The 12,022-nt window shown below is 36.8% G+C and overlaps 1 protein-coding gene across 9 annotated transcripts in view; it reads left to right on the forward strand.

Annotated features, from left to right (window-relative positions):
• Positions 1-12,022, forward strand: part of LOC149409872 (uncharacterized) — a 188,642-nt gene that overhangs the window by 67,747 nt on the left and 108,873 nt on the right. The window contains exons 1-2 of one of the 9 annotated variants that reach the window (XM_089649245.1): positions 1,897-2,000; positions 3,411-3,554. The exons of the other annotated variants lie outside the window; for them this stretch is intronic. Coding sequence (XP_089505371.1) covers positions 3,531-3,554 — 24 coding nt within the window. The 5' untranslated portion in view covers positions 1,897-2,000; positions 3,411-3,530. Of the gene's footprint in view, positions 1-1,896; positions 2,001-3,410; positions 3,555-12,022 lie in introns of those variants that run through there. 9 annotated transcript variants of the gene reach the window in all.

The following is a 12,022-nucleotide window of genomic DNA, read 5'->3' on the forward strand; positions in this document are numbered from 1 at the left end:
TTTTAAATCTTCTATGAATAAGTTTTTTTGTTATTTGAATATAAAGCGTGGTGTTTTTTCTTTCTAAAATCATTTAGATCATATTTTTCACCGTGAGAGTAAGGGAGATACAACGATTTCTATGAAACCGTATGAGCTGTTCTGAAAAGTAAGTATAAATTCGGTTAAAATGTCTTTGTTCTAATACCGCACATAATTTACCTCGATGCCTACACCTTTGAGGTTGTTGTGTTTAGGGTATTTTTGAATAATTGCAGGAGTTTTGTAGGAGGTATGAAGCACAGAACTCAGCAAATCATTCCATAACCGGGCTGTTGAACACAAGATCATGTCATAAAAGCAACCCGTTCCCACGTGTCGAATGTCAAGCAAACGTTGTGTTTTCCGCCTGTGAAGTTACAGTACTACAAGCATAATACATTTTGTATGGGGTGTTTGAGATCTTCGTTCAAGTTGCACTACAAATGTCCCACATTTTATAAAGTCCCATGCTGTACGACTCACCTCAGCATCTTACGTCTCTTATACAAAATTGAAAATCGTTCCACAGCCAAGAACGACTCGTTCTCATGTGACAAATGTCGACCGTGTACATATGTTGGGCACGCGTTTGGCGTGTTTCTCGATTATGAACCGGTGCCGAAGGGATCAATGACGCTATTTCCTTGGAGTATCTTCCACTTTAATACTGGATCTTCCAGAATGCGACTTTTACATATTGCTCAATAAAATTTAGCCTTCAGGCCAGTTCTCACAGTTCGTATTTTCAAAGTTAGTGTAGTTTCCCACATTTGCAGATTCGACCCTACAATAAAAAAATTCATTGGACTGGTATTTTTATAAAAATATTGTCTTGTTTGTGTATCATTTATGATTAAAGAATTCGTGACATTTTACTTCAAGCGGCGGCAGCTTTCAAATAGAGCTGTTCGCTCTCTATTTTATGATCACCCTAGTTAAACCATTATGCCTAAAAATATTTTCCAATATCTTTCCCACCCCTGTCTCATAGTAATAAAAACCCCAAATAAAGTTTCATCTCCCTTAAAATAATTCCTTTAAAATATATGTATTGTTTAAGTCACGTTTGTATCATTTAGGATAGTTAAGTGCATTATTGAATGTTTTTTGTGGAACAACTTTATTTTTGTAATATGTCCTTCAGAATATAGTTTAAATACAGATACCTCCCAGAAAAAGGACAGTATTGCTATAACTGGTAGGTACAGGTGTACCTACGCAGGAGCTAGTATTGATATAACTGGTAGGTACATGCGTACCTACGCAGTCAGTCGTGAGATAATTACTAGGTTTATGTAAACCTAGGGAAAACTGAAGAATAAAGGAAACTAGACCTTTATTTCTTTCAGTTTAAGTTTGAGCAAAGGAAAATAAGATCCTCTGCAATTATATTGTGAATTAATAAATTTATATGTCAAGAAGAAGAAGTGTTTTCCTGCATTCCATCTGACGGCGTGTTCTTGTACCACGATAGCAGAAACAAATACCGATTGACCTGACTTCTGTGCCCTATACATTAAATTAATCTCCGATTGTTAAGATAGGAGTCAAGAGTGTTTTCAAGTATTTTCGGGCTCCAGACCAGAGGTGGCTGTCAAATTCAACAGTGGGGCGTACTTGCTATTTGTACAGGGTCAGCAGTTGTATATTATTAAAGTATCAGTTGTGTATTATTAAAGTATCTGCCCTGTTTATAACACCCAGCGCCACAGTACAGTGCACCTAGGTATTTAAATTGGCGAAATTATTATTTTTTTCGATTCGGTTTATTTTTCACTTCTAGGATTGTCAGTACAGTGGTTTCAGAGAATCCAATGACCATTTTAGAGGGACTAATAGACTTGATGCGGCTCGCGGCCTCAGTTACGACTTGCGAGTTGATACGGTAGCGTATGCACAAGCCAAACGCCGGTTTTCCGTGTCATTTAATAATATAAATATGTAATAAATAAACTGTAATGTAATATGGTTTAAAACTTGTGAGTAATGTTACCAGTTGGTATTGTTTTGTAACCTTTAGTTTGATATGGCAGCGTACGCATTCGCCAAACGCCAGTTTCTGCCTTAGGTATATTAATTAACGTTCAAGATAAACATGTCATTTAATATTTTATACAAACAGTTAGTAATAGTTTTATGAAGATTTATACTCCCAGTAAAAACTTGGTCGCTAGCGTTGAGAGCCGTTAGTAATAATAATTTTACTGATTTGTGTAGCACAGTTTTTGTGAAAAATCGACGAAAAAGGGCTCTGGATAATAATAATAACATTAAATAACAAGTAATATAAAATGTTTAAAAAGGTGTAATTTAATATGTTATATAACGTTTTAAATCCTATACCACTTTCGTTTCGAGTAGTGATAATTTTATGTGAATCAAGTACACCAGTTTTCCGAGTAATTATTGAATAACGATGTCATGCTTAAAAAGTGTAATTTAAAATGTAATATAAATAGTTTGTGATGTTATTCGACCTTTATTTTGTTAAAGGTCATGTTTCGTTCCGGTGAAGGATAGTAATTTTAGTGTCAATTTCGTTTCGGGCAGTGTGAAATGTGGCATTTGTTTTGCACGTCAGTTTTAAATAAGGTTTTCAGTTTAAATAGTCGTACAAATCGACTTTCTGGAAAATAAATTGGTTGAAACTACTTGGAAATTTGTGATTTCTTTTTCGTAGTGAGAAAATATAGAAATATTTCGTAGGATTTTGGTTTGTGGTACAATCTATGTCGGTTAATAGTTAGTTATATCGGTTATACACGGTGTCGGGAAACTACACGGAGAAAACTTACTGATATGAAAAATCTTGTCAAATATTCGTTTTTCAATTAAAAATGGATCTGCGGGCCTACGAATGAATTGAAATAGTTCCTAACAATGTGTCAGTCAAAAGCGAATGTTTTATGAGGACGGCGGAACACGTGTTCATACAAATACTGATATTGATATTGACGTATTCCGTCATCATATTTACTAGGAAAAGAACACGTGTTTTCGACATATTCTGAATGACTAATAGATCAGGAAGTTGGCATGCTGTCACTTTTTAACAGGATCGTTTTATCACATATAGTACCCAAAATAATATTTTTTATGTTTAATTTTTTTTTCTATGCTTGACGCATTTTTCAAAATTAACCTTAAAATTCGAACTTTGTGGCTCGATCTTCTCAAAAACGAAAGCTCAATTAAAAAAAACTTGCCACAATCTACTCCAAATGAGATGTAGATTCACCAGTTTCCAGTTTGTACTACGAGTTTCAGGACTCCGTGTATATGAAGGGTGTATAAAATCATCTGTGCTTTCGGAAAAAAAGCTTTTTTATTAATTTAATGTTGTAATTTGTTTCATTAAAATCAATTTTAAATGTCCACTTGAGGTACAGTTTTGCGCAATTTTTAAAAAGTTTTAAATAGTTAAGTTGTGTTTAAAAAAACAGTTTTGTGGAAAAAGTGAGTGTACGTCTTGTACATGAAGTAAATAAAGTGATAAAGATTAATTGAAAATGCTATCAGGTTTTGAAATAAGGGTAAGTTTAATAAAAATACATAATATATTAATTTTTGTTTTTAATAAGCTGAATAAAAAAAAATGTTGCATCTGTAGTTCTTGTTCTACGCACATGCAAAGCGGTCTTATTGTCAAGTTGTGCTATATACCTCAGTGGAACAAGCTGGCATTTTGATCAAAACAAGGACCAACCACACGCACTGACGACTTAAACGCAACACAACTATGGCCCGGTATATCAGTCAGTTAGTATCCTCGCTATTTAGGACATTCCTATCTCAAATTTTAGCGGGCCAAATCAGCCATTTAAGACCATTGGCTGCAAAATATATACTTTTAAGACGCTAATTTGATAGCGACGAAAATAATTGTATCTAATTACAAACTCATACGGTCTTACAGAAATCATTGTATCTCCCTTACTGTTATTGTTATAAATATGATCTAAACAGTGTTAAAAAGAAGAAAAAACACCACGCTTTATATTCAAATCCAGAAGTTAATAAACGGTACTGTTAAAATGTGCACCTTTACGAAACCAAAGGTACCGACAGTAAAATTATTGAACTTTTGGTGAATTTTTAATTAATTAGTTTTGTATGAAACGACATAAAAGTGAGGTTATGATAACGTTTGAAATATATTTGTTAAATAAAATATCTAAGTTTGTTTTTATATATTTTTTCGTTATCGGCAATTTAACATATATTTTTTTAATATTCATTTATCTGTAAAATATAAGAGAGTATTTTGTCACCTTTCAAAAACAGTTCTTAGTTTTGTGGCAGCAATGTGTGTGTGTGTGTGTATTTGTAATTTACGGTGGCTACCCGAACCGTAAATTGTGTTCAGGAGACGGGAGATTGAAATGAGTATCTGCGGTATTAATTAAATTTATTCGAGAGGACGAATATTACAATTTTACAGAACGCGGAGACAGTGGCAGACAAAGTAGAGAGAGTGGCGGTAGGATCGAAGGTTGAAACCGGAATGAAGATTTCTCTTCTCGTGCTCGCTTGCGTCTAGCGGCGGATTAATTCACGTTAGTATTGCCACATGTGGGAGGAAATAAAGTAGTCCCACAGTTTTCGAATACGTTGAAAAATTTCCATTTATTTGGATTTTATTGCAAAGAGGAAATCTTCTGATAGTATGTGGCTGAGGCCAGAGGAGTTCAATTCATCGATCGATGAGGAATGTTGATGTTATTAATTGATAATCAATCAATAGTTTAGTAAGGTATAACAAGGTATTCAATAAGAAAAACTTTTAAATTTTTTAACGTCAGGACCGTTTGTTTTCAGCGGTTAGTTCGATATCATTTCACGAAGAGTGCGCTGACTCCAATCAAAACAAATGCTATTTAAAATTAGCATAATCGCTTATAGCACCATGCCGATTGATGTGAGGAATTTTATCAAAAATCAACTCGTTAATTAAACCCGCCTAAAAATAAACTGCTGTCGTTAACATTTAGAAAACCGAAGCGAAGACAATAGACAGCGTAGATATACGAGTACATCTCACGTAGACAGTAGTTTGGTTTTACAAAGAAAAGAGAAAAGCGTTCCTTTATTAAAATCGTAGATAATAGTGAAATATTGGTGATATACGGATTATGTGTCAATCTGTGCTAAGCTCGACATTCCAACCAAGCCGAGCTTGAAATCAACTGATATACCGGGCCTATGAAACGTTTGAAAACAAGTAATTCGGTGGCATTCCGCGCTCTTTAGAGCATAATTAGCTGTATCTCGGCATGCGTTGCTGTGGCACAGTCTGTCTGTGCAGATAGAGATACAATAGCGCGTATTGCTTTTACGTCCAACATATTGCGATGTTTTTTGAAACAGCATGTTTTTACCTGTCACATGTGACATCTATATAATACAGGAAAATAAATACACACGCGTATTCGAATGCAGTGTCAAAATTTGAAACTAATCATTGAAGTACTTTCGGAGATTTAAGATTTTGAACAAACGAACATTTACATATGTGCTTTCCGAATTACTACCAATTTGCAACATATTTCTCTTGAACACTTTAAATTTTTAAGTTCCTAAAAAATACATGTTATTTTTTAAGATATTATGTATTCATTTAGAGAGCTGAAACCGTAATTATTTGAAATTCCCTCGACAGAAAAAAATCGCAAACTAAGCTCCGAAAATTATTAATAACACATTTTGTTCTGTTATTTAACATGTTATGGGTATGAAAAAAATTACAGTGTATCTTTAGATGAAACTTAAGCATTTGTCGAGAGATTTTTGCTCCATTTTAAACGAGTCGTCTTTTATTAAATATTTTCACAATTTTCGCTTATTGGCACGCTCACTCTAAAATTCGTATTTGCAAATCTCCCTTTCAGCTTAGTGCGTAGCATTCTCGAGAATGGATATCAGGTATGGGGGCCAGAGGACACTGTCTATGTACTAATGGTCGAGAAGATACAAAAGAAGTTTTTACGATACCTCTACATGAGAGAGTTTGGTTATTACCCATGGCTGTTTCCAACAGAATTTATCTTGGGAATGCTGGGTGTATGCAGCCTTAGTTCCAGAAGGGATGTTGCATTACTTCTGATTCCTGATGGCGTATAAGCTTCTAAATGGTTTAGTATCAATACCAGACATTCTGGCTAAAATAGGATTTTATGTCCCGGATAATTTTGCGCGAGGCCGCCAACACAGGCTTTTGATTCTTCCTAGGTGCAGAACTAACTTACCAATGGTGATGCCCTTGGGAAGAATCACTAACTGCCTCGCAGGAAATGTGGATATTTTCCACATGTCCTACAACGTATTTAAACGTGAAATATTATTATTCAATACTTAAAATTGTAAATCTAAATTTGAAACTTTTTTCTTTGTCCCACTTGTAAATGTACCTATTTGTTATTCACTTTTTTGTAAATGTTAATTATCGATATTGCAATGTTCTGGTTCATACTGTTTTTGCAAATAAACAATAAATAAATAAAATATAAATAAAACATTTTCTTATTCTTTTTGAAAGCTTACTACAGAGCCCTAACCAAACTCCACCTATCGTCTATTTACCATAGCATTATTAGCAAAGACGCCAACCATTATGTCGGCAAATGTCCCAGAATAGGCGTCCGGTATTTCGATTTGACTAGCCTTTTTAAAGCTCGTCGGTCGAAACCTTTGGCATTTATTTTTGGCACGGTATAATAATACAATGTGTAAGTACAGTCGCCATTAGCCGAGAGATCGATCAATATGGCGCCTTGACTCAACCAGGCCATGTCTGCCGTCTGGACTGTCTGTATCTGCTTACTGGACCCCAATATTTACAGGTTTAATATCCGGAAAGTTATTTCATCACCCGGAAATACAATTTTCGTGGCAAAGGGTATATTTATTTATTTATACGTCTAAAAAGGCTTTCACATAAAAGTGATACGTGACTGTACATAGAAGAATATCTGTATTAAATATAGGAAATAATAATAGTATCTTGATGTAATCCACTATAAAGATGGTACAAAATTGATTTATGAATACATAAATATAAAATTGTAATTATTTAAATAGTGAGAATATAATGAAAAATAATTCAAATGAAACAACATTAGTAAAACGTAACAGAAATACAAAATAAAATATATACTAGAACAATACAATATATACGACCAATACTACTTTAATATTTTGCAGGATTAAACAAAGTTCTGGTATAGATTACGCTTAATTCTATAAATGGTATCATTTAATATTTCAATAGTAGCCCCAAACTTTTTGCCTAGATTAGATGCATCCTATTGGTTAGTGCGTGTGTCTGATAGTTGGTTGTGTATGTATTACAGAAGAATGTTACATTCTGTTTCATGTTCCTATTTATTATGCTAGCTTTCGAACAAAACATAATTAGGGTTCTGTGTAAGTGCATGCATATTTTCCGTACGCTTCCGACAGTGATGTGTCGCTGAGAAACAGCATTTTGTTTTGCTTGACTTTTGGAATGCTAGGGTTAAAAACTACGAGCAAATTCAAGGCTGATGTCTTGGCACGCTATGGGTTAAGACTAACTTTGTAGCTATTTAGCAAAAAAGCGACTGGTGTATTTTTATACGTGTACGAATTAAAATATTCTAAAGTTTTTATTTTAAAGAGTTATTCGAATAGAGTTATTTTTAGTTATTAGTTTTCAATTTCTAAAGGAAAACTCGACCCTCGACGACGGGGGTGCTGTTCCGCCGTCGGTTCCTCACTGCGGCTTCTATATGAAAAAGCTGAGGATCCGGCATCGGGATGTACTCCACGTCATACGGGGGCTCGATGTTAACAAAGGTAGTGAACCTGATGGAATACCTGCCCTGGTATTGCAGAGGTGTGCTGCGGAAATAGTTCCAGTTTTGACAAAGCTCTTCAAAATGTCCCTGAAGTGTGGCACTGTGCCCTCTGGTTGGAAAAAAGTGGTAATTCACCCTATTCCCAAGAAAGGTGACCGCTCCAACCCGGCCAACTACCGCCCCATAGCGATCACATCAGTTCTGTCCAAAGTGATGGAACGTGTGATCAACGACAAACTGCTCACATACCTCGAGAAGAACAAAATTATCAACGACCGTCAATACGGATTCCGGCGGAACCGCTCGTGCGGTGATCTTCTCGCGTATGTGACGCATGTTTGGGGGCGGTGCCTGGAACGTCACGGTGAGACCCAAACGGTCGCACTAGACATATCCAAGGCCTTTGACCGGGTCTGGCACCGAGGACTTGTCAACAAATTGCATTCTTACGGACTTCCCGCATCCCTGTGTACGTGGATTGCTGACTTTTTAAGGGATAGGTCGATTCAGGCGGTTGCTGACGGTTTCACCTCTTCCTCGCACTCCATAAATGCTGGCGTCCCACAGGGATCGGTTCTGTCTCCGACTTTGTTTTTGTTGCACATCAATGACCTTTTGACATGTGCACCGATTCATTGTTACGCGGATGACAGTACAGTTCATGATAGCTTTTTGTTTGACAAGCCCCCAAAGGGCACACAAACTCCAACGGCTCGGAGGGCTTTGAAGCAGAGAATGGACGGTTATATCGAGAGTATTTCCTCCTGGGGTAAAAATAATCTCGTCGAATTTAATGTTTCAAAGACCCAATCCTGTCTGATTACGTCTAAAAGGGATCCAAATGATAATCTAGTCTCCTTCAACGGAAGCAATCTTCCGAACAGGCCTTCCATTGATATGCTTGGTGTAACTATAAGTGACCAGCTCAGGTACGGGGGCTCCATCGAAGCCAGAGTAAAGTTGGCCTCTCAGAAGCTGGGCGTACTGTACAGGGCCCGCAGATACTTTAATAGTACACAACTGCTCACCCTGTACAAATCGCAAGTGCGCCCTACTGTCGAATTTGGCAGCCATCTCTGGTCTGGAGCCCCAAAATACCTGAAAAAAACCCTTGACTCTGTGCAGAAACGGGCGGTCCGTTTGTCCGACTGCAATCTTTAGAGCACAGGCGTCAGGTAGGTATGCTGTCCTTGTTCTATCGGTATTACAATGGAAGATGCTCTGAGGAACTAGCGTCATTGATCCCTTCGGCACCGGTGCGTAGTCGGGATACACGCCAAACGCGCGCCCAACATTTGTACACAGTTGACACTTGTCACATGAGAACGGGTCGCTTCTATTATTCGTTCTTAAGTTCAACAGCTCGGCTGTGGAACGAACTGCCGGCCTCTGTGTTTCCTCCCTCCTACAACATGGGACTCTTCAATACCCATGTTCACTCCTTCCTCTCCAAAAAAAGACCCTCCACACAGCATCCCCAAAGATGACATAGGCCCCGAGGGAAATTATTTTCTTCAGGGCCTCCTGTGTGGAGTAAAAAAAAAAAAAAATTCAATTGAAGTTTATTTTCGTTCTGTATTGAAGAAATGTTTCACTTGGCAGACTCTCTTCGATCGACAAATGCAAATTTTGAAATTTTATTTTGGGAATTGTCAAATAGCTGTAATAATGAGGTCACTGTGGACTTCACGCCTGCAAAACTACTGTCAATTGGCAATTATGCTCAATATAAATCAGGGATGGCGAATCAATGACACACGGAGAAAACTGATGTAAAATATTGCTAATTTATTAATAATCTCTTCAAATTATTCGTTATCCGGTAAAAACAGGATTGCAGCTCTTTAACGAATGAATCGATAGGTTTCCTAATAGATTATCTATAAAACACTTATGAGTAATGGCCATGTCGGAACACGTGTTCATAAAAATACAAATATTTTCGCATGTCGTCATTGAATGTTATCAGAAAACGTGTTCATGTACCTGCATTTGTCATCAAATGATTCGAATCAGTCTGGTAAGAAGAATTGACGAGAGCTCATCATAATAAATAATTTCGTAATACGAGATGGAAATTGGTGAATCTCTAAGATCATTAATTCCAACGGAACCCAAAAAAATCTTATTTTCAATCGAAGCCTTTCGATTTCTTAAAAGTTTTTCCTTTTCTTCGGCGAATAAAAGGTTAAAAAAAACTTTTGCAGCGGAGCCTACGCTTCAAAGCATTTAACAATTCATTAAAACCTCCAAGCAACCGATATTTTTCAAATGCAACCTAAAAAATTCCAAATTTTGACTGCCTCCGTGGTCGTGGGTTTAAATGGCATACGCAAGAAAATTTTAATTGATTAATTTTTGTTATTTCACAGTTTACTCATTTAATATTATATTAAGTATATTAGCGGGATGTTCTAGAGTGGAAGATACTTCCAGTATCGCCCTGGTGTAACACCACCATTCAGAATTGAAAAGTTTCTTGAAATGGCTTTGGCCGTATTTGGTGACCAGGTCTCAATAGAACGGTACTTCTCTTCTGTGGTGTTTGTGTTAAGGTGTATAAATGCAAGCAAGATATGTTGTTTTCCTACAAACAGTAGGTACTCCAACTCGTCGTGGAAGGAGATTTTAGAGAATAAATTGTTTATATTAAATCAGGGATGTATACAATACTTCGCGTATTACAACAGTGACTTCGATGTTTGACCTAACTAGGAGCTGGCTAAATGAGATCTGCAACAACATGTTTTTCTGGAAGCGGCCTAACTGGCACTAACGACTACTGACTACTAGCTGCCATCTTGCGGATTTCCAAGCAAGCTCTTTGCACTGCCCTCTATGGCTGCACCTGTGAAGCTCTTAGCTAACTCACTTCCCTTGCGAGATTCTATAAAACGCGATGCATGCAAGTAAATAGAATGGATCTTTTTGTTACAAGGAGCTCCTTAATAAATACCAGTACTTGATTACGTATATACTTTACAGTGTACTACCCGACACGCGTCAATAAAGGCACGACATCACACACGGAAGTCATGGGCAAGATCTTAGATCACACCCTCCTTCCTCTTTCTCATATCATCCCCTCCCTACTACCTTCACCCTTACAACATTTCCCTATTAGGCATGCCATAGACTCGCTGGCCCCAGACGATTGGGAGCAGCTGGGACTCTTATGCGCTTTCAAAAACGATAGCTCAAATAAAAAAAGTTATACTACAAAATCGATTCCAAATTTCCCTCTTGTACTACGAATTTCCGGACACCGTGTACAATACGGAAACGTAGATAGATAGATTAATATAAAACGCGAGACAAATAATTTTATCTCGAATTTCACCCCTTTGAGTCATATCCAATATTAATAAGTTTCTGTCAGATTAAATTACTCTATTTTTATGTAATCCAATTACATTGAAAGGAAATTGAGATAAAACTTTTACTTCAGCTCAAACTAATCAATTTATTCAAACGTTTCCCTCGGAAAGGAAGTCAAATAAATTTCGCGTAACATTCACTTTTTTATGTGAATACCGCATAAGACTTCCGACTGTCTGGAGCCAGTAACCATGGTATCCCATGGTTGGGGTTTGGCCTATGGTGTCACGCTGAAGGAGTGTGTTGAGAAAGGGTATGCGAAAGCGAAATGTGCCGAATAATTACCTGATTTTAAAAAAGTAAAGCATTAAGTACATATATCTCTGCTATTACGGTTGAGGTCAAATTAATGTCGAGCTTAGCACATAATCCGTATACAGGTCGTAAGCATAGATATCACCAATATATTTTTTTTTTTTTTCAGTTTCAGTGCCGGCAACCCGGGCGTTCATTTAATTTCATGGTTGTTTACATTGTTTTCTTTTCTTTTATGTATTACATGTATTGTCTACGATTTTGATAGAGGAATATGCTTTTATTATATATATTTTGTACTATAGGATACGGTTGACATAAGATTCCCGTGAGCACTTAGGCCATAGGCTCATTGTGCTTATTCATTATTTTAACACATTCTTTGCGGGAAACGAGAAAACTCGTCATACGCCTTTTTACAGTAAGACGCGGGAGACGAGTTTACTCGTTTTGTTGCGCAAAGCGGTGAGGAGCGGGAAACTTGTAAACAAGGGGTTCTAAACGGGTGCGGGGTCATGTGTTTTCTATTGTCG

Source organism: Hesperophylax consimilis, chromosome 29 (assembly GCF_061612785.1).
Source record: "Hesperophylax consimilis isolate HC1 chromosome 29, BYU_Hcon_1.0, whole genome shotgun sequence".
NCBI lineage: Eukaryota > Metazoa > Arthropoda > Insecta > Trichoptera > Limnephilidae > Hesperophylax > Hesperophylax consimilis.